The 22,115-nt window shown below is 47.5% G+C and overlaps 7 protein-coding genes across 7 annotated transcripts; 6 read left to right on the top strand and 1 right to left on the bottom strand.

Annotated features, from left to right (window-relative positions):
• Positions 1–81: 81 nt before the first annotated feature.
• J056_004060 (Nucleoporin) lies at positions 82–5,799 on the top strand (the record flags this gene model as incomplete). The annotated part of the gene is made up of 5 exons (XM_009269269.1): positions 82–231; positions 286–2,919; positions 2,977–4,833; positions 4,892–5,350; positions 5,401–5,799. 5 exons carry the CDS (start codon positions 82–84, stop codon positions 5,797–5,799), a joined length of 5,499 nt encoding a protein of 1,832 aa, XP_009267544.1.
• Positions 5,800–9,155: 3,356 nt separating this feature from the next.
• Positions 9,156–9,678, bottom strand: J056_004059 (uncharacterized protein; the record flags this gene model as incomplete). The annotated part of the gene is made up of 3 exons (XM_009269268.1): positions 9,156–9,357; positions 9,405–9,421; positions 9,469–9,678. 3 exons carry the CDS (start codon positions 9,676–9,678, stop codon positions 9,156–9,158), a joined length of 429 nt encoding a protein of 142 aa, XP_009267543.1.
• A 302-nt stretch (positions 9,679–9,980) lies between these two features.
• J056_004058 (Myosin-1) lies at positions 9,981–14,627 on the top strand (the record flags this gene model as incomplete). Its single annotated transcript, XM_009269267.1, has 7 exons — positions 9,981–10,001; positions 10,720–10,773; positions 10,822–11,391; positions 11,438–11,522; positions 11,569–12,596; positions 12,643–14,197; positions 14,248–14,627. The coding sequence occupies 7 exons, from the start codon at positions 9,981–9,983 to the stop codon at positions 14,625–14,627; spliced, it is 3,693 nt and encodes a 1,230-aa protein (XP_009267542.1).
• A 61-nt stretch (positions 14,628–14,688) lies between these two features.
• On the top strand, positions 14,689–18,813 carry J056_004057 (Structural maintenance of chromosomes protein 4; the record flags this gene model as incomplete). Its single annotated transcript, XM_009269266.1, has 7 exons — positions 14,689–14,844; positions 14,893–15,982; positions 16,035–18,223; positions 18,270–18,449; positions 18,496–18,617; positions 18,665–18,728; positions 18,784–18,813. 7 exons carry the CDS (start codon positions 14,689–14,691, stop codon positions 18,811–18,813), a joined length of 3,831 nt encoding a protein of 1,276 aa, XP_009267541.1.
• A 228-nt stretch (positions 18,814–19,041) lies between these two features.
• Positions 19,042–19,655, top strand: J056_004056 (Ankyrin repeat-containing protein; the record flags this gene model as incomplete). The annotated part of the gene is made up of 2 exons (XM_009269265.1): positions 19,042–19,348; positions 19,393–19,655. The coding sequence occupies 2 exons, from the start codon at positions 19,042–19,044 to the stop codon at positions 19,653–19,655; spliced, it is 570 nt and encodes a 189-aa protein (XP_009267540.1).
• A 105-nt stretch (positions 19,656–19,760) lies between these two features.
• J056_004055 (uncharacterized protein) lies at positions 19,761–21,409 on the top strand (the record flags this gene model as incomplete). Its single annotated transcript, XM_009269264.1, has 2 exons — positions 19,761–19,991; positions 20,042–21,409. 2 exons carry the CDS (start codon positions 19,761–19,763, stop codon positions 21,407–21,409), a joined length of 1,599 nt encoding a protein of 532 aa, XP_009267539.1.
• A 49-nt stretch (positions 21,410–21,458) lies between these two features.
• Positions 21,459–22,088, top strand: J056_004054 (uncharacterized protein; the record flags this gene model as incomplete). Its single annotated transcript, XM_009269263.1, has 2 exons — positions 21,459–21,550; positions 21,602–22,088. 2 exons carry the CDS (start codon positions 21,459–21,461, stop codon positions 22,086–22,088), a joined length of 579 nt encoding a protein of 192 aa, XP_009267538.1.
• Positions 22,089–22,115: the final 27 nt, after the last annotated feature.

Below are 22,115 nucleotides of genomic sequence, written 5' to 3'. Positions count from 1 at the left end.
AATATAAAATATTTATATTCCCTGCTTATAACCCACTGTGACATATCACCGTTCGTTTCGAGAAGACGTTGGTCCTATTCGATGGAATCTGATAATTTAAATTTGAATAATTTACTCGAATTGGACGAATTTGATGAAAATATTCTAAATCTTCTTATAAATAACCTGTCTACATCTCTTTCCAGTCACAGTCCCAGCAACTCCAATGACCCCCTCCTAATCACCCAATTAGTACGTTGAATACCGCGTTTTATATGTCTCACTTTTCTAAATTACTCAAACCAGCTAATTACCCACTTTTACAACTCAAATCCTCCTTCCGATACTCACTTCAATCAGCTACTCAGCCTGCGACTGTCTAGATCCGACGACAGCCCACTCACCCACCACCTCACCATCCTCGTCATTGAAATGTTCAACGTCGAAAGTCTGTCCTACAGCGTAGACCACGGTTCCTCCATTGCACACCTCAACCATCCGGACAACATCATCGACCTCCACAACTCCATCCTACAACGAGTTAACGACCCTTCTATCCTTCTCACCTGGTCCTATACACTCTCTAAGATCACTCACGCCATCCAATCATACAGCAGTCCCCTCCCTTCCTCCTTCTCCCCCCTTAGAGATCTTCTCCTCCCAACACACCACCCGCAACCCCTTTACCAGCTCCTTTACAGCCACCTCCTCCACCCATCCTTCAACTTGTTCCAAAAACTCTCCTCTTTCTCCCTCTCCCCCACCTTCCAACGCCCTTCCACTTACAACCAACTAGCATATAGATCCATTTTCAAGGGTCTTCTGGACGCCACTCTGTCCATAGTACACCCTTCGTTCATCTCCGACTTTGATGGCTTAGTCAATTCCTTCTCCTCCCTCCTCTCCTCTTCATCTACGCCCATTTCTGCTCCCCTAGCCCATCAATTCTGGCTCCAATACGACTCTAAACTGCCCGCCTCCCTCATTATAGACATCGCTAGGGGAAGGTGGCCCCTTGACTTCTTCTCTCTCCTCAATCTCCTCATTTCTCTGTCCGGTGTCTCACCTTCATCCACACCCACACAAGACCACCAACTTCTCCTGCAAGCTTCTCATGCTTCTGAAAGAGTCTTTCTCTACTTTTCCTCTCTGCCATCCTATACCACCCTCTTCGACGCCTCCTCCCACAACGACGAGTCTGATCCACTCATCCGAATAGCGAACCATGTCAGCAATCTACCCGGCTTGCATAGCCCTCTCCCATTACACTCCATTGGCCGTCAACTCAGCCCTCTCAATCTCCAACCGCCAGCTGTGATATCCTGGGATGTCCCTGTCAGCGGTTGGAATGTCGTTGGAACGCTCCTCTCTGACTGGTTGTCTGCTAGGTCAAACACACGTGGCAGCTCTACAGCACCACTTTTCCAACAGAATGACGAGTTATACGACACTGCCGTTCTATCCTCGTTGAACTTGATAGGGGGGGTTCTCAGCGGCAATCCTGACATAGCGCCGCTACTAGTGGAGCACATAGGCGGGAGCGCTGAGCGTGATTCTGGTCGCGGAGAAGGGCTGGACCTAGTAGCAGTGCTATTTGCCACGATCGACAAATGTCTATCGGCACTACCTACGGTGGGGCGCAGGAATGGGAATCAAGCAAACAAGCAAACACTCACGAACATAGTCTCCGCCTCGCTCGACATTCTTTCAAGTCTCTTGCAATCGTACCCTGGACGCGTATGGACATTCCTGCGCGGTAGCACATCGCTATTCACGCCATCGTCGCCAGTGGTCATGCACGAGCGCACGAGCGGGGTATATGGCATGACACTGAGTCTGCTCCGACTCCTACACGCTCTCTTCACCGAGACGCAGCAGTCAACCCTCACCTCCACACCAGCTTTCACGCGTCTGAAGGGGGGCGTGCTTGAGCGGGCTGTGGCGTGGAGCGTTGCCGATGTGTACGCCGTGCACGCCTCTTGGCGTTATGTGCACCTCGCCGATAAACTCGCTATGGGGGGCATCCTCACTCGCCTTTATGCTGATATCGTCGCTGATCGTATCACTCTTCCCTCGCTTAACAACCTCGTCGGGAAGTGTCTGTTGAAAGACGCGAATGCTTCTACCCTCACACCTATTGTGGGAGTAGTCGCCGGCGGCGCTGATACTGTGGATAGACTTGCACAGGCTGGCAGAAATCAGGATGCCGCTCTCGCTGAAGATCTCCTGGAATGCACCCTCAGACTCGCCCATATCCTTCTCGTTAGTGAGGATGAGGGCGAGGGTGAAAGCGAGGGGGAGGTTGAGGTTGAGAGTGAGGACACCCCTCGCAAGCCAGGCAGTCTCCTGCGTCGAGTCTTCTTCGACCGCTCCGTTGCACGCGCAGCGGGCGCATCGGTGCGGCGTGAGGAGAGAGAGAAGGAGAAGGAAAGGGGGATCAGCGGCCACACACAAACCCAAGAGCTGGAATTGGAGCTGGAGCTGGTAGACATGCTAGCGGTGTACATAGCCAGCAAACACTCCACACTCGCCATCCGCCTGCAGTCGACACGCCTCCTCACCGCCCTCTGCGCCTACACCCTACCAAGCTCTTCGCTGGCTGGCTTTTTTGCTGACCCGCACAGCACGGTGCGTGGGCTGGTGGATATCGTCGCGGACCCTTACGCAGATGACCAGCTCAGAGGCCATGTGTGGGCCCTCTGCGCTGCCATTGTCGCCACTCAGCCCGGTCTCGCCACCCTCCTTCTCACCGGCCAGAGTGTCGGCGCTGCCGCGCGCGAGCTTATCCACGAGCGCAGCAGGCAGTCTGTCGCCGCCAGCACAAGCGCAAAAGACATGGAGAATAGGGATAACACTAAGGATAACTTAAAGCTAAACTTAGGTGAGAAGGAGCTACAAAAGACTGCTTTGGATATCGCTTCTGAGAACGTGGAGATATGGGTGAGTAGCAGCATGTTCAAGCTCTTATTTTGACCCCCTTTTCCAACACCCCCACAGCCGCAGTTATACGATGCTGCCCCAGCGCTCCTCAGCGCCGTGTTGCATTTCCTCGACACCGTCTGGCTTCATCTCGATGGACAGCTGTCTGCAGTAGCCGGGCTGCGCAGCGACGAGCGCTTCTGGGGTCAGATAGGAGACGTAGGGGAGAAAGATGCGGGGCGTGTACCGCCCACACACACGCATGACACCGAGTCGCTCATAGACGGGGACGACGGTGACACATCAGCCTACACCGCTTCCACTTCCGCCACCGCCCTCAGTGTCGCTGTCGCCGCCTACGCTCACCGCCGCTCAGCATCCGCAGCCGCCCTGTCGATCATCTCTAGCGATAGACGCAGAGTAGCGGGCGAGACCGCCGCTGGTACTGGTGCAAATGCAAGTGCGAGTGCGCATTGCACCGCTCGCCTCGCTGCAAATCTCGGCCAACTCGTCGATGCTGCCATGGTGAACAGCTTTGACACACCCTTGCATTCCACTACCCGTTCTAGCATTCAGCTCGCTTTCGACGGGCTGGATCTGTCGCAATACCACAATCACCTTCATACTCACATGCACACTCTCACTCACACTCACAATGCCGTCACCCACTTCGGCTCCGAGTACGTCTTCAACACTGCATTGCTCAAGGTGAAGCTGGATGGGTTTGTAGCGTCGGCCGGTGATCCTGGCGATCTAGACGGTGACGGTGCTGGCGAGGCCGCCGTCGATGGCGATCTCGTGCACGCAACCATGGAACACATCATGCAACTTAACCTCGACTGGAGCATCGTCGATGCACAAATAGCGTTTACCCGCAGTGTCGTTGGCTTTGTCGAGAAGGCGTGTGCGTCGATCAGTGTCAATGACAGTAATGGTAGCAGTGGTAGCGACACGCCCGCCTCTCTCTGCGCAATTCGCGCCGCCGGCGAAGCTGCATCGGAGTCGCGCCAGGGCAGTGTCATGGTGGGCGTCCACGCCGAGCGCCTCACGCTCATACTCAAGTTGCTCGAGCTGGGACTAAAGAAAAGGCGGGGAGCTGACACTCACACTCACGCTGACAAGTTCAACCCCGCTCAGCTCATCATCGACGTAGAGAGAATGGTTAATCTCCCTTCTATGCCTGTCGTCGATAGCTGCAGGGGTAACCTCACGCCGCCTTTCCACACTCAAGCGATGCAGATCGTCTTCCTCACCATGCACGCAGCTGCACAAGTAGATATTACTAAGGAGAAGAGCAGACAGGTGGGCAGTGCATGCCGCGACTTACTCGCTACTGTTATCACCTGCATGGCGACATCGCTAGAAGCGGCCAAAGACGGTGGCACCACCAGCAGTGACGAGGAATTCGATCTGCTAGTGATGACATTTATGGCAATAGTCAAGAACCCACTGGCTCCCAACGTCGCTTACTGGCTGCCTTTGCTGGTGGAAGCCGATGTGGTACGGCTGTCGCTAGATGTGTTCAGCAAAATACCTGTCAACGCAGCTCCGCAGCCGACCAGCGACGTTGCCGCTAATGCGATGGCAGCAGACGCAATGGATATCATGGACGAAGGAATGGCGGAGGATGACGTTGATGCGCAAATCACCTCTCGGCCACCGTTCCTGCAGGCTGTCGTAGACCTCCACCTCATCCTTGCGTCTTTCCCACCCGCCGCTGAGCGCTTGGCGCTAGATGGCCTTGTTGCAGCATACGCCTCGTCCACTCTCGCCGGCCTTGCCGAGCAGGGAGCTGTGCTGTCGTGCGATCCTGCATACATGGCCACACGCAATCCATGGCATACGGCATGGTGCCGTATGCTCTCCGTTCTCACCGCCCTCATACACGTTCTAGGCGGCAGCTCGCAATTGATCGATGTGGAGATAATCGGCTTTGTAAGTTACTAGCGTATGAGTGAGAATGAGTGCGTGTATGCTAACGCTCCTGCGACAGATTCAGCTCAGCGGCGCGCAGTTAGCGGGAGTGTTATCTTGGAACACCGAGACGCCGTTCAACCTCGCTACAGTCGAAGAGCTCCGTTTGACGGTTGGACTGTTCGCATCGATAGCCAACTCGGAGCACTACGCACAGACGACGTCTTACGGCCACCGCTCACAGCCTAGCAAGGCAGTCCTGCATGCGTTCAACCTGCGCGCCATGCACCTCCTCCAGCAGCTCACATATGGCCTAACGCACCCGCACCTCGTCCTGCAGCTTGTCGAGCCACTTACGGCACACGAGCGTGAGCGTCTGCATGGCGGTGAGAGAGAGTTTAGTGACGGTCTCCTTGATGCGCTCGTAGCACTTACGCAAGATGTCCTCTTAGGCCTCACTAGCTCTCTCGACTGTCTCGCCGTCCTCACACGCCAAAGACCCGAATGGCCTGCTGAGTCGTATGCACTGGTCCAGCCCGTGCGTGTATTATACGTGAGGTAACTCTCAAACTAACACACACACCCCAGAACGCGAACATCAATATGGGCGAGATGGCCTCCGTAGGCACGCTGCTCGACCTCGCTAGCTACTGCATCGATAACCTTAAGAGCGGCCAGAAGGAGTCGCACGGTGAGGAAACGGGACGCGCAAAATGCGTCCTTGAAGCTACCCTCGTCCTTACCGCTACACAGATGGCCATGTGGACTAAGGTCGGTGGCGCGGGGTATTCATCGCTCAATCGCTCCTCCACCCCTTCCTCTACCTCCACCTCTAGCTCGGCCACCCTCAAGAGAGACATCAGCGGCGCACTGGCAGAAGACTTTAACGCCGTCGTCGACCGCAGCAAGAGCGTTCTAAACGCTACAGAGAGAAGACTGCCTGTTATCATTGGATCGTTCATGGAGCGAGTTGTTGTAAATGGTTAGATTATGCTTATTTATTTATATTTTTTGAATTCTCGCGAATGATTCTTCCTCCTCAGAAGAGATAGACGGGGTTGTGTGAGTGTTCTGTTTTGTAAGCCAGATAGCGTGGTGCAGCAGCCGTCGCCTAATGGAGCTTACTTTGCCCAAGTTAATCTGCAAATGGCAAAAGAAACGGGAAGATAACTATTGCGATGTCCCATAATGACATTCTGCGCAATTTAGCAATATAGCTGCACCAGTATTATAATCCAAACCAGGCATTCTGAACAAATATTCACTTTATTTACCCACTCTCTGTCAATCGACTTGAAATTTCCAGATGGCAGTGATCAGATCTCAACTGGCCGATTTACGAGTTTTGGAACTCTTCATACAGAAAGGCTTGTTTGTTAGCTCAGAGTTTGCTTTGGCAGCTTTTGTTAGAACAGTATCTCTGGGATTCCTATCGCGCTCTGCAAGAGAAGAAGTGGCAATTTGACATTGCTCTGGAGCAGTCAATAAAGCCTTTACGGAGATTATGACACGCCCATTTGTCATTGACTGTTATTTGAAGCTGATTGAGACTACAACCACCCAAATATCTCAATTTCACAGTCTGTTAGACGCGTTTTATATTTTCCGACGCGTAGCGTCCACAGGGCTCAAGGCTAGCTCCAGGGAAAAATTAAGGCCACCCAAGGTCACCATGCACAGAAAGCTATTTACGCAGCAAAAAAAAAGGGGTTCAGCTTAACTCTAAAATCGGAGGTTTGACTTCTGACCAGTGCATTTCGAGATTTCGAATAATGGCGGTGTGAAGGTGATTAAGGCTGCGTCGTAATTGTAGAAATGGTATAGTATTAATTTGTATTTTTGAACTCAAATTATTCTTCTTACGACGTATCACATAAAACAGGTGGAGCACAGTGCATTACAAAGCGCTAATCACACGATAAAACCACTCTCGAACTAATTGCAACGTCAAATTCGACAATATTATATCATTATTTCTCAGTTTTGCATTAATTAAAGCGCTAAAACTAACACGTGATTGAGGAGGCTATTCTCAACCTGGAGTTGACGAGTTTTACATATGTGATGTGTTGAGAATAAGGTAATAATCCAGCTATGATAGAGTACTCAGTGTATGTATTTGACTTGATAAATGTACCGACTCCAAAATTTTGCGAGTGTTTGACCGTCTCTGAGCTATCGCTGCTCTGCGATGATCAACTGGTTGATTAACAATGCTACAGGTGAACTAGTGAAAGACATCTCAATCAAGTCCGAGTCTGTAGTCGTCTTATTGCTTCGCAGGTTGCTAAGTTTTTCTTAGATATCAAAGGCATTGTCATATCATTATCACCTGTTTTTGCATTTGGTCTTGGGGAAATTAAGACATTATCGTTTTACTTTAATGATATATTTGCTTGATTCATCGACCACCCTGTGAACTCTCTTCAACCACAAATCCATCACTCAATATGGTTGGTACCATGGTTTCAAAGCCCCGATTATTATCTTGTCTATATTTGCGAGATGAAAATGCTTCTCTTGCCTCTTTCACTTATAATTTGATTGATTCAGTCTGCCATTCTTTGTCCTTTTTGTTGTCCGCTCACTTACAGAATTATTGTGTCATGGATGAGTAAAGGATATTCATACATACATTAATATATCACCAAAGTCATTCCTAGTGTCCCACCCCACAAGCACTCATCCAGGACTCATCTCTTTATACCTAATGACTTCAAGATGATTTCATGGGATTAAAGGGTAAATTGAGTATTTGTCTTAGTACTTAAAGACGCTTGCAGTAATAAGAGATATTCTATTGAATAAATTATGTTCGAGAAGTCCTGAAAATTACCAAGGAAAGTGTAGAAACCGAACGCAGAGACATCATATCCTGACAATTTGAACAATTTAGCGATAACATCAATTTCATGACATATTCAGCATAAAAAATACATCTCTATATCAACCATCCCTCAATATCTCCTAAGCTGGATTTCTCGACTAACGCCTATCTCATCTCAGATGGCTGATTTACAAGTTTTGGTGATCTCCAAATGCAAAATAGTTATAAATAGCTCTGAATGATATTTTAAAGATGTTGCTAGAACTATATCCCTGAGCCTCTAATTGCGCCCTGCAGTCTTTTCGGAAATTGGAATCCGACATCGCTCTGTGGCATGCTATAGGGTATATATAGTGAAGACTTGACGCATTCTGTTGATAAAAACGAGCCTTTCTAGCTGGCTGAAAGTACAAGCACTCAAAAATCCTCAAGTATTCGGCTCTATAAACGCGATTTACATTTTCCGGAACATAGCGTCCACAGGAATCTAATATGGCTCCAGGGAAAATCTGTTGACATTCAAGATTGTTGCAATTCTATTGAATGTAATTGATTGGGAGAAAATGTGGGGTCGCCTCAACTCTGAAATCGGGGATATGGCTTAACTAAGTGAATAAGGAAGTCAAATAACGATAGTAAATGTCTAGTAAAGAGTGCGTTGAAATCGCAGATGTCGTAATATTATGAATGTGTATTTCAAGATAGCTATTTGCTCTTTCTGCAACATGTCATTACAAATCGGAACACGACACTAGTCACATTAAGCACTCCTTACATCCCTAGCAGCTTTGTTTAAATAAACTACTTTAGAAAGAAGCTAATTACAAAGCGATGGTATGTGTTTTGATCTGAGTGAATTGTCTAATACCTTCTGCGCTGTTCTTGAAGCCCTCGGCCGGGTCCTTAGATCCTGCAGACAGACCTACGCCTTTAATACCGATGAGACCTTCATTGATATACAGCACGCTGACATCGATACTCCTGCCGAACTTAAGAGCGCGATCGATATTCTTCGACTAGACACTAGTGGTCGATCCGCAGTGTGTATCGTTTGCTTGGTTCCCGATAGTATCATCTTCCCTCACTCCCTCCTTCTGCTTTGATTTCTGGATGATTGCAAGAGGTCCGAATGTATCCTGTCATTTTGCCATACCAGAATTGACATCAGTGAGGAGGATGTTTGGAAGTTTGTTCGACTCAATGTCGACCTTTGATAGAGGCCAGCTGCCAACGACGATCTCGGTGCCTTATGGGAGTTTCGTCGGCTAGACATAGCGATCGATGAGGAGGATGGTGGTGGGGCAATCCTCTTGAAATTCTCAATAAGCTTCTAGTATGAAGATGAACCTACAATCACCCTCTCCACAGATTTGCACACATGTCCGGAATTAAACCAGACATAATAAAATGTGTTGTTGACGGCTGTGGGGAGATATGCCTCATTAAGCACTATAATTGAACACGTTCCAACGATCTGATAGAGTATTAGAGAGGTGTTTTCACTAAAACTCAATACTCAACTCGCCTCCAGTTCGGAAGGCTTCAAATAGTAGTCTGACAATCTACCCATCTGCCTACCAAGATTCGATGAGCGACTAAAGCAGACTTCTCTGAGACGATTGTCAGCGAGAATCTTCTCGATTACCGAAGGTGTGCTTTCGCGGGAGCTGTGGATAATGTTAAGACAACCATCAGGCAACCCGGCTTCCTGAAAGATGCTGTGCCAGATGAGCTGAATTTTAAGCGTGATTGCAGAGTTGCGCACGAGTACTGTGCTGCCTGCTGCCAAAGCAATTAATGATGGGTTTGATGGAAAAATTGATCGGCACGCTCCACGGCGCCATTGTCAGGTAGATTCCCAGTAGTTCCCGTTTAAAGAGGTAATTATCATCGTTTTCGCGCCTGTTTGGTGGTATGTCTTCTGTCACAGCGGCCGCAATAACACTAGCAGTTGCTTCGATTAGATGGCACGCGGCGATGACGAGATATTGAACAAAGTACTTGTTGATTTCTTGTTCAGACGTATACGCTTTGTGCATTTCACTTACCCGTTTTCTGGTGATGTGAGCTGCTTTTAGAAGAATGTCTTTGCGCTAATCGTGTGTAGTCTTTTCCATCCCTGGAAGGCATTTTGGGCTGATAAGAAAGCGTCATCGATATTGGAAACGCTCGATGATGCCGCTGAGGGCACTAATTTGTGGGAACTGATGCTGATGCTGGCGCCTCCGCCTGATGCGCTGCTGCTGTGTTTGGCGTGCTGGATTTCATTTTGCATTGATGTTGCTTTTCAAATGAAGATGCGACTGCACACGTAAGTTGTTTCAACCCGGCCAATTTCACAATGCAAGTCTCGGAGCGGCGGGTGGGTGCCTGAGTGAGCGACCAATTTCAAACAAAGTGTCAGACGTCCTCCCCCTTGAAATTTAAGGGGAAAATTGACTTTAACACAACTTGTTTGGCCTGTTGATTCGGCACGCCATGTCCCATATGCCAAAATAGATGATACGCAGTGGCATATCTTCGTGATCTCGATTGTATGTAGTATTTGTATATAGACTTCCGATTTGCTGAAATGTTAGAAGTATATTGAAGTCGGCGTTATATCTCCTGAACAATGAAACACGGACACAATCCCTGAGAATAGACGCAAAACTCTTACAAATCCAGGTATAAAACAGTATACTCCCATAGATCTATTCAAGGCGTGTAAATCTTACTTTTTATGACAGCTCGAACCTCTTAGACCGATCGCATCGGCATCAGTCCTGGACACTGGGGTCGTTTAATGAGGTACCCCTTAAAAGCGTATAGAACGGTAACTAAGTAATTGTGAGTGAATCAAATATTAATTTTCGCAACAAAGGATTCATTTAGGCAATGTGGTCACAAGGTGAAATTTTTAAAAGAGTGATGGAATGTGAGGCAAAAGCACTCGAATAGCTGGTAAATGATATAATCAACATGCTTCATAATTATACATAGGATAATAATTGACAAATTCAACTGCGCGATAATCCTTGAACTACAACGTCATGGTGAGTGACGCGCATAGGCTAAAATCAATCTAATGAGTTGCACAGGCTATTTCAAAGAAATCTGGGAACAAAGCAAAGCCTGATAAGCAAATAGCCAAGGTCGGTTGTATAACAGCGCATCACAGCAGTGGCTGATGATCGCTACAGGCAGATTGGAAGGACAGCTTCAAGAAGAAGCAAGCTGGCGTTTCTGACATGACGCTCCTTACGACCATATCCAATGAATCCATCAACGAAAATCTCAAGAAACGTTTCCAAGTTGGCGAGATCTACACGTACATTGGACACGTATTGATTTCAATAAATCCATTCAAAGACTTGGGCATTTACACGGAAGACATCCTTCGCTCTTACAAGGGCAAGAACAGGCTCGAAATGACCCCACACGTTTACGCTATTGCCGAATCCATGTATTACAATATGTCCGCGTATCAGGAGAACCAATGCGTTATCATCTCCGGTGAATCTGGTGCCGGTAAGACTGAGGCTGCCAAACGCATCATGCAGTATATCGCTGAAGTCTCTGGCGGTCATGATAGTTCGATCCAGGGTATCAAGGATATGGTCCTAGCTACAAACCCCTTGCTTGAGAGCTTCGGTTGTGCAAAGACGCTCAGAAACAACAACTCAAGTAGACATGGAAAGTATCTCGAGATTATGTTCAATCGTTCTGGCGAGCCTGTTGGTGCCAGAATCACTAACTACTTGCTGGAAAAGGTGGGAAAACTGTTTAATTGATAGTGCTCTTTTTAACATCACTCAGGGCCGTGTTGTTGGTCAAATTAACGACGAACGTGACTTCCACATATTCTATCAGCTCACAAAGGGTGCTTCCCAAGCACAGAGAGGTATGCAAGCTCTTCTTACACTTCCTTCGCTCACACGCGCTACCAGAGGCATTCGGTTTACAAGGCCCTGACGCTTATGTGTATACCTCCCGCGCTGGTTGCTTGGATGTAGCCGGTATCAATGACGAAAAAGACTTCTCAGAGACAATCGACGCAATGAACATAATAGGTCTTAGCGGCGAAGAGCAAAACGAGATCTTCCGAATGCTTGCCTCGATCCTTTGGCTCGGTAACATAGTCTTTGTTGAAAACGATGACGGAAATGCCCAACCTGACGACCCAGACACACTCGAGTTCATCGCTTACCTGCTCCAAGTGAGTAAGGCATCGTTAGAAAAGGCAGTCACGTGTCGCGTCATGGAAACTCAGAGAGGTGGTAGACGTGGATCAGTCTATGAAGTGCCCCTCAACCCAGCTCAGGCCACCTCAGTTCGCGATGCTTTTTCCAAAGCCATATACAACAACCTGTTCGAGTGGATCGTTAGCCGTATCAATAGATCTCTTGCACCAGCTCAAGCGAGCGACTACGTCATCGGTATTCTTGATATCTACGGATTTGAGATTTTTGACGATAACTCTTTCGAACAGCTCTGTATCAACTACGTCAACGAAAAGCTTCAGCAGATCTTCATCGAGCTGACTCTCAAGAAAGAACAGGAAGAGTATGCCATGGAACAGATTCAATGGCAGCCTATCAAGTTCTTCAACAACAAGATTGTCTGTGATTTGATTGAAGAGAAGCGTCCCCCTGGTATCTTTGCTGCACTCAACGATGCATGTGCTACTGCCCATGCGGACCCCGCCGCGGCTGACAACTCATTTGCCCAACGTCTGAACATGGTCTCGAACAACCCGCACTTCAACCTCCGCGGATCTAAATTTGTCATCAAGCATTATGCAGGTGATGTCACTTACAACATCCAGCAAATGACAGACAAGAATAAAGATGCACTGTTGAAGGATCTTTTGAACCTTATCGACGAATCTAGCAATTCATTCCTACAAGGATTGTTCCCAGAGAGACCTGATCCTAACTCGAAAAAGAGACCACCTACTGCCGGTGACAGAATTAAAGTGAGTCATTGCCGTAAAAGTTGTGCCCCAAGCTCACTCGATATAGGTATCTGCAAACTTGCTAGTGGAAAAGCTTATGGCATCTCAGCCATCTTACATACGTACCATTAAACCCAATTCAAATAGATCACCCACAGAGTACGACGATGCTGCAATACTTCACCAAATTAAATATCTAGGATTGCAAGAGAATATAAGAGTTAGAAGAGCAGGATTTGCGTATAGAAATTCTTTTGAAAAAATGATTGAACGATTTTACCTCTTATCCCCATCTACCAGTTACGCAGGCGATTATATCTGGCAGGGAGACGCTAGATCTGGATGCGCACAGATGCTCACTGACACCGGCATAGCCAAGGACGAATGGCAGTTGGGTATAACAAAGGCATTCATCAAGAATCCTGAAACACTTTTCGCTTTGGAAACTATGAGAGACAAATACTGGCACAACATGGCCAGTAAGATCCAGCGTTCATGGCGTGCCTATCTCCGTAGAAGACAAGAGAGCGCGCAGAAGATCCAACGATTCTGGATGTCGAAGAAGGAGGGTATCGCTTATGAGAAAATAAGAACATACGGACACCAATTGCTGGACAATAGAAAGGAGAGAAGAAAATTCTCACTAGTCAGTCAGAGAAGATTCATGGGTGATTACTTGGACGTCAACGGCGGTAGTCCTACTGGTGAAATGCTCAGCCGCACCTGTGGGATTGGCAAGGCAGAGCCAGTATCTTTCTCCTCTCGCGCAGAGATCATGGTTTCTAGGTTGGGAAGAACGTCAAAACCAAGTCCGAGGTTCATAGTCTTGACGAATAAAGCATTCTACATTGTCGTGACCACCAAAGAAGGAACGACTGTAGAACGTAAGATCCTCGTAGGTTCGGTCAAAGGAGTTTCATTCTCCAATCTTCAAGATGACTTTATAGTGCTCAACTTGGGAGCTACTGAAGAAGGCGACCCAATATTAATAGTCAAGTTCAAGACTGAGCTTGTCACCCAGCTAAATAGAGTCGCAGGTGGGACGATAACTGTAAACGCAGGACCAACTATCGATTATACCAAAAAGAAGGACAAAAAGGCGCAGATCAAGGCAGTCAAAGGGGACACATCGGCAGTGAAGGCACAGGAGAAGATCAGCGGCGCAGGATACAAATCTCACACTATTACTATTGGAGGTGGAGAGCCAGCATCAAGTGTGTCGAGACCACCTGTTCCACGAAAAGCGCGACCAGCCAAGATGGCTACCAAGAGGGGAGCGCCAAGGTCAACAGCAGCACCACGCAGTGTTCCGTTACCTGGAGGGAAAGGTAAGCCTTCGTTGAGTACGCCGGTGCCTGCACCAGCGGTCAGGACAACACCTCCAGTGCCAGCTGTGCACGAGGCTGGGACCAAGGCAGGAGGTGGAGGTAAAGGTGCGGCAGCAGCTCCTCCAGCACCAGCACCAGCACCTACTCCCGCCACTCCACCACGGCCACCGGCCAGACCTGCCTCGCCGGCAAAGGACCTGTGGAAAAGTGTCCATCCCTTCGATACCCAAGAAAGTGGGGAGCTGTCACTAGGGAAAGATGAAGTAGTAGAAGTTTTGAATCAGGATGCGTCAGGTTGGTTCGGCGGTTTTAAAGGGAATGCAACTAACAAGTAATTTGTACAGGCTGGTGGCTTGTTAGGAATGACAGAGGGGTTGAGGGGTGGTGTCCGTCTACGTATTTGAATAAAGCACCACAGCCGCAGCAGCAGCCTAAGCCAGCAGCTAGGGCAGTGCCACCTGCACCTGCACCGGCTCCTGCGCCTGCGCCTGCTCCTGCTCCTACGAGCGCGCCATCGAATGGGACGAAGAAGGCACCACCGCCAGTCAAGGCCAAGCCAGCTGTAGCACCAAAACCAAAACCAAAGCCAGGTATGAATGGTGATGCGCCTGGTGATGCGCCTCAAATGAGTATGCCAACTAATGGAGGGGCTGGGTTCGGAAATGATCTTGCAGCCGCACTTTCAAAGCGTCGGCAGCCAGGAGCGGATGAAGAGGAGTGGTAGATGATATAAAATTAATGAATAAATGTAGAAAATGATAAAATGTTCTTTGTTATCAACCACGATGAGTGATGATGTGCTTGGAGAGTCGAACAAGCAGCCAGAGCAGCCAGAACAGCCAGAAGAGAAACCAAAGCGGTCACGGCTAGTGATACACCAGCTAGCACTTATAAATTTCAAATCATTCGCGGGTACTCAGGTTATTGGACCATTTCATAAAGTGAGTACGCGTGTTTGCGCGTAGAGTGCACAGCTGAAACGGGTAAAGTCATTCTCCTCTATCGTTGGACCAAATGGAAGTGGAAAGAGCAACACTATCGACGCGTTACTCTTCGTTTTCGGTTATCGTGCCAACAAGATGCGTCAATCGAAGCTATCTGAGTTGATACATAACAGCGCAGAACACCCAAATTTTGATCATTGCGCTGTGGAGGTTCACTTCAGGGAGATTTTCGATGAGCCTGGCAGCGAGGATTTCCAAATTGTACCCAATAGCCAGCTTGTTGTTACTAGAATGGCAATGAGGAACAATCAGTCAAAGTATTTGATCGACGGCGAATCTTCCAACTACGCTACCGTCACAAACCTCCTCAAAGGCAGAGGCATCGACCTTGATCATAATAGATTCCTCATTCTACAGGGCGAGGTTGAATCCATCGCTCAAATGAAAAGCAAAGCCCCTTCTCCGCATGAGGATGGCTTGCTTGAGTACCTTGAAGACATCGTTGGCACAGTCACCTACAAGCAGCCCATCGAGGACAGCCTGGTCGACATGGATAAGCTCTCTGATGAGCGCAGTGAGCGTCTCAGTAGACTTCGTATCGTTGAAAAGGAGAAGGATCGTTTAGAGGGTCACAAAGATGAGGCTGAGTCTTATCTCAAAGACTGCAATTCTGTAGCTCGTAAGAAAAACGTTCTCTACCAACGCTATCTCTTCGATCTTACAAACAACATCTCCGTGTGCAATGAACACCTCCAAGAAATCTCAACCCAACTCCACTCGGAAGAATCCAAAGTCTCAGGTCGTAAAGATGCTCTCTGCGACCTCGAAGCTGAACACAAACGTCTCGAGAAGGAGTGCAAGGGTATGGAAAGTGAGATGAAGCGTATAACAAAGTCGCACGAAGACAAAAACAAAGAGAATGTAAAACTCGACGTTAAGATGAAAGATCTCAATAGCAAGATTAAAAAGCTGAAAAAGTCTCTGGCGGATGACTCGCACGCACACAAGACAGCTCAACACAATATCACCGAGCTCACTGAGGAGATGGAGAAAGCTCGCGCTGAGACTGAGAGTCATGAGGCTGGCTTAGGCGCAGAGGAAGGAAAGCTAGAATCTATCATAGATTCACTGAAAGGTAAGAGCGTATCATAATACTCTCAACAGCACCATCTGATTACGTATCCAAGGCAAAACACAAGTTTTCACTGATCAGATCGAATCGAAGCAGAAAGAGCTGCAGCCATGGCAAGCCAAGCTGTCCGACCTGCAGACGAAGATTGACGTTGCAGACTCTGAGCGCGACCTCCTCTCATCCAAGGCCGATAGTGCGCAAAAAGCTGCTGCAGAAGCGGATGAGCAGCTGCAAGCAGTCAAGGATCAAGTTGAAACGAAGAAATCGTCTGCTACTGACATCCAATCGGAACGTCAGCGAGTATCCGCTGAGATGAGCCAACTTGAATCACAATTGAGCGATTTGAGAAAAGAAGAAGGGAATATGCGTCGCCATCTCAGCCAAGCACGCCACAAAGCCGATGAGGCGCGTTCTTCACTCACTGCAAACCGCTCCCAAGATGCTGTGTTGGCAAGTCTGACACGGTTGCGGGACACAGGTCGAGTTTCTGGCTTTCATGGCCGCTTGGGCAGCTTGGGAGTGATTCACGACAAGTACGACATTGCAATAACGACGGCCTGCGGAGGGCTAAATAATTTCGTCGTCGATACAGTGCAAGCTGCGCAGACATGCATTGCTCATCTCCGTGAGAATAATGTCGGTAGAGCTACTTTCATAGTGCTGGAGCAACTTGCCGGTAAAACGCCAGTAAAGTTAGCTACACCGGAGGATGCGCCGCGTCTGATTGATCTTGTTCAGCCGCGCAAAAAGGAGTACATACCGGCGTTCTACAAGGCACTCGGAAATACACTCGTAGCGCAAGACCTTACGCAGGGCAACCGCATCGCCTATGGAAAAAACAGATGGCGTGTCGTTAGTTTGCAGGGCAATGTTATTGAGGCATCGGGAGCAATGTCGGGTGGTGGACAGCGGGTCTTGCGCGGCGGAATGGGCTCGTCTTTCGCTAACCCTACCGACACCGTGACGATGGATACCGTCAATCAGCTAGAGAGCGAGCGCGAAAAAGTTGAGGAGAAGCTCAGAGAGATTTTAGAGAAAGTGGCCAGTATTGAAAACGAATGTGGCGGACTGAGAAAGCTTGCGCCTGAGCTCGAAATTCAGGCTGAAAAGGCTGAACTCGACCAGGCTACTTTCACGAAACGGATAAGCGAGGCTGAAAAACATGCGAGGAAGATGAAAGAGGAGAGTAAGCCAGATGCTGGAGATTCGAAACGTATCAAGTCACTCGATACGGAAATGAGCAAGCTGAAGAAAGAGGTAGATAAGCTGGTGGACAAGACATCATCAATTGAAAGCGAGATAGAACAGCTCCAGGAGAAGATATTGGAGGTCGGTGGTGTCAAGCTGCGCGCGCAGAAAAGTAAAGTCGACTCAACCAAGATGATGATGGGTTTGTGTAGTGAGCGCATAACCAAGGCTGAGGTTTCACTGTCCAAGTCTAATAAAGACATTAGTCGTTACGCGAAGAGCGTCAAGGATAATGAGAAGAAACTCGCCAAATTGGAAGAGGAGATTAGTGCAGTGAGCGAGAAAAACGATCAACAACTGTCGAAGGCTAAGGGAGTGAGAAGTGAGGTTGACAAAGTGAGAGATGCGCTGGAAGGAAAGCAGGAGGAGTTGAATGAAGTCAAGGCGCAGCTTGATAATGAGGCATTGGCTATGCAGTCGTTCAACGCTCTCGAGACGGACCTGAAAGGACAGATGGATGAGACGACCAACATACTCAAGGATTCTGAAAATAAAATAGGTATCTATAGAGAACGACTGGGCAAACTTACATTGCAAGATGTGGACGATGAGGAGGAACAGGAGTCTGCGCTAGCTCAATCGGATGAACCTTCAATCCAGCAAGAGGGTGAAGGTGAGGGTGATGAAAAGATGGAAGAGGATGAAGCATCATTACCACAACCACAGCCAACACAGACAAAGCAACCACCTAAACCAGCGTCTGCACAGCTTGAAACATACTCGCAGGAAGAAATCCAAGAAATACAGCTGGATGTGCTTAAGAAGGAGATAGTACGAGCCGAAGATAAGGTGGAGAAGTCAACGGTGAATCTAGAGGTGCTAGCAGAATACAAATCGCGCAAAAAGGAATACAGAGATCGAGCTGCTGATGTCCAGGATGTGACTCGTCGTAGAGATGAAGCTAAGAGCACATACGATGAGCTGCGTAAAAAGCGATTGGATGAGTTTATGCATGGGTTCACGATAATATCATCCAAATTGAAAGAGATGTACCAGGTGAGTGGGGGTAAATTGGCTAACAATACTGATATAATACGCACAGATGATAACACTCGGTGGTAATGCCGAGCTTGAGCTAGTTGATTCACTGGATCCATTCAGCGAGGGCATCATCTTCTCGGTCATGCCGCCAAAGAAGAGTTGGAAGAATATCAGTAATCTTTCTGGTGGTGAAAAGACATTGAGCTCGCTGGCCTTAGTGTTTGCGTTGCATGCATATAAGGTGGGTGCCGATCAGGCATAAACCGAGTATTTGCTAAATTTTTCAGCCCACGCCACTCTACTTTATGGATGAGATTGATGCGGCCCTCGATTTCAGAAATGTGTCGATTGTGGCAAACTATATCAAGGACAGGACGAAAGATGCGCAGTTCATTATCATATCGTTGAGGTGAGCAAGAGAGCTTGGAACGTACAAGGTGCTGATTTGTGTTTCAGGAATGATATGTTTGAATTGAGTAATCGACTTGTTGGTATTTACAAGACGATGAATGCGACCAAGGTGAGTTATATAAGGATCAGGAAATACCCAACAGACCGTCTAACGCTGTTCACAGTCGCTAACAATCGCTAATACCAACTTGTAAAAAGATGTATCTATTTATTGTATTATGAGGAAGTGATGCAAGTTGGCAAATAATTTTACAAAACACACTTGTAATGTACAATAAACTCACAACACGTCAATCATCACTGAAATTGTTTGATTGTTTGATATTCAGAGGATAACGTGAAGAAGATACTAATGAACGAGCAAGACATAAAGATAACACGTGAGTTTGGTATAGGCAAGTAGAAGACTAAGCTTAGATGTTATGATATCAACAGACGAGAGGCTATTACATGCAGCTAAGCAGGATGATGAGAATTTGCTAGATGAGGTTTTTGAGGAGGCAGACAAAGTTGGAGAAAGTGGAACACCGTTTGATATAAACTACAAGGATGGATTGGGTAACACTGCGTTACATTATGCAGTGAAGAACACTTCAATAAGTGTTTTGGATGGATTGCTTACGTTTGATAATGCGGATGTCGATCCACAGAACAGGATTGAAGGTGACACGCCGTTGCACGTACTGATGCGTGACGATAAGATGGATAGAAGGGCTAGAGAGTATATATGTAAGTGGAGCGTCTAGCTGGGCTGTCTAGTTGAGAAATTACAGTAACTGAGCTTATCGAGGCTGGTGCAAACTTCAACGTGAAAAATAAGCACGATCAGAAACCATTGGATGTTTTGAGTGGAGTGGATAACTCAAATGACTGGATCAGAGAGGCTTATAAGGAATCTCAAGTACAAAAGGTTATGGATGATGAGGATGTTGTGGATGACGACGATGTGGCTGATAGCACAGGGAGTGGGAGTGGAAGTGAGAGTGGGAGTGGGAGTGAGCCTGATGAGCCTGTTGAGACTACCAAGAATACATAATAAGATATATCCATCATTCATTCAAATTTAAGCCAATGATTTGCCTTTCGCCCGTCTTCTCTCTCCAGGATTCCACCAAGTCCTAGAATACGATAAAAGATAATAATGAGAGTTACACAGAAGCAGCTACAGATTTCATTCCAGCTTTCAAACAGCACGTCTACACCAACCAGAAGCCTATCTAGAAGCCTCTGCAGGCGTAGCAAGCAGTTTAGTACATCCACAAAATTATCATTCAGATCAACGTCTCCATCTTTACAGACCAAAGACCCTTATCAAGTACTTGGTGTTAACAAAGATGCTCCCACTTCTGAAATCAAGAAATCCTTCTACCAAGTGAGTTTGCCGTGTGGATTTGGGCTACACTCAACTCACAACTCACACAGCTTGCTAGAAAATTCCACCCTGACACCAACAAAGATCCAAACGCTAAAGAAAAATTCGTTGAAATCCAATCCGCTTGGGAAACTTTATCCGACGATACAAAGAGGAAGAACTACGATCAATTCGGTCCTGCCTCTCAACAACAAGGCTTTGATCCAAACATGTATGGCAGCCGCGGTGGTCCTTTCGGTGGTGCAGGTGGTTTTGGTGGCTTTGGTGATGCTTTCGGTGGTGGTTTCCCATTCGGTGGCGGTGGCAGCTTTGGCGGTGGCTTCGGTGGTGGCAATGCATCTGATCTCTTTGAACAGCTTTTCGGAAGTGGGGCTGGCGGTGGTGGTAGAGGTGGCTTCGGTGGCAGCACAGTCACTCGCGGCGACGACATTGAGCTCAACGTAAATATTCCCTTCCTCGACGCTGCTAAAGGCAAGACAGTAAATCTGGACACTAAACCACTCAAAAACTGTGGCACTTGCAAAGGTAATGGTCTTAAAAGAGGTAAATCTAGATCAACATGCAAGGCGTGCAACGGTATGGGTACGCGCACTTTCGTTATCCAGGGCGGTTTCCAGGTTGCATCTACTTGTCAAGTCTGTCAAGGTTCCGGTTCTTCCATCAAGAAAGGCGATGAGTGCGATAGCTGTGATGGTGTAGGTAAAGTACGTGGTAAGGGTGCAGTCGAAGTGAAGATTCCTGCCGGTGTAGAAGATGGAATGAGAGTTAAAGTGAGTGGTAAAGGAGACGCACCAATAAGCGGCGATGGTCCTACTGGTGATTTATTCGTGCGGATCGGTGTCTCACCAAGCAAAGATTTCAGCAGACAGGGCATGCATCTATTCCATAATGCTAAAGTACCTCTTCACGTCGCAATGCTCGGTGGGAGACTGAGAATACCTACGCTAGATGGCGAGGTTGATATACGCGTGCCTAGTGGTACACAGCCCGGTGAAGAGATGGTGCTTAGAGGCAAGGGTGTGCCTAGGATCGGCAGAGGTGGCGAGAAGGGAGATCTGATGGTCGGATTCCAGGTACAGGTCCCTCGCAACCTCACACCATTACAAAGAGAGATCGTTGAAGAGTTTTCTGATGTCACTGAAGGCAACGCCGTGCGGAGAAAGTATCCAAGCGTGACTGAGGAAGTGAGGAAGGCGCAGGAGAGCAAAGGGGTGAAGGAGGTAAACGCAGGGGAGAAGGATGACATAGATAAGAAAGACGATGCAGATTCGTCAGACGCAAAGGCAACAGATGGAGACGGAGATGTAAATAGAAACTCATCAAACTCATCAAACTCATCACTATGGGGAAAAATCAAAGACAACTTCTGCGCAAACGACAAGGAGAAGGAAGAAACCCAAGGGAAAGATAAAAAATAGAAATTGAATGTAGAAATAGAAATTGAATGAAATATTCTTGATAAGAGCCATGACAGACGCGAGTGGTAGTCTAGGTGTAAACATAGGCGGTAACGAAAGGGCTGGAACAAGTAAAGGGGATTTGTTGAATGAGTTGATTGAGTGAGTTTTGGTTCAAGGTAAAGAGGAGTTTCACAGATAATCGATCCACAGTACACATTTAAATATAAGAAGCCAGAGGGATGAATTGTATGAAATTTTCAAGCGCAGGGAATTACTTAAGGGCTCTTTCGGTGATCAAAGCTGCGCGAAGATAGTGAAACAGCGATATCAGGAGGAGTTGGATGTGCTAGAAGAGCGATATAAGAAGCTGAGTAGAGAGATAGAGGATGGTGAGGGAGTCGTAAAGGTGGCTGCTCAGGTTATCATGGAGCGTGATGAGCTTAATGACGCGTACGATCTCCCAAATCAAGCAACAGCATCTTTAGACGCAACAAACAAGCTAAGCACAGAGCTAGACACGCGTATTCAAGAATTTAGACAAAATTTATACACACTAGACGTACTCAACGAAGGTCACGTAGCTAAGCTTAATAAAAGGATTGATGGATTATCACATAGAGTTTCAGAGCTACAAGAAACCTTACATACTGTCAACAGTACTCTTGGTACAGTGTTCACAATATTGGGTAAAAAATAAAATAAATTTAGCAAAATCAATGAATGG

Source organism: Wallemia ichthyophaga (genome assembly GCF_000400465.1).
Source record: "Wallemia ichthyophaga EXF-994 unplaced genomic scaffold scaffold6, whole genome shotgun sequence".
In the NCBI taxonomy this organism is placed as follows: Eukaryota; Fungi; Basidiomycota; class Wallemiomycetes; order Wallemiales; family Wallemiaceae; genus Wallemia; species Wallemia ichthyophaga.
Note: the sequence above shows the minus strand (reverse complement) of the source record. Positions and strands in the feature narration are given on the sequence as shown.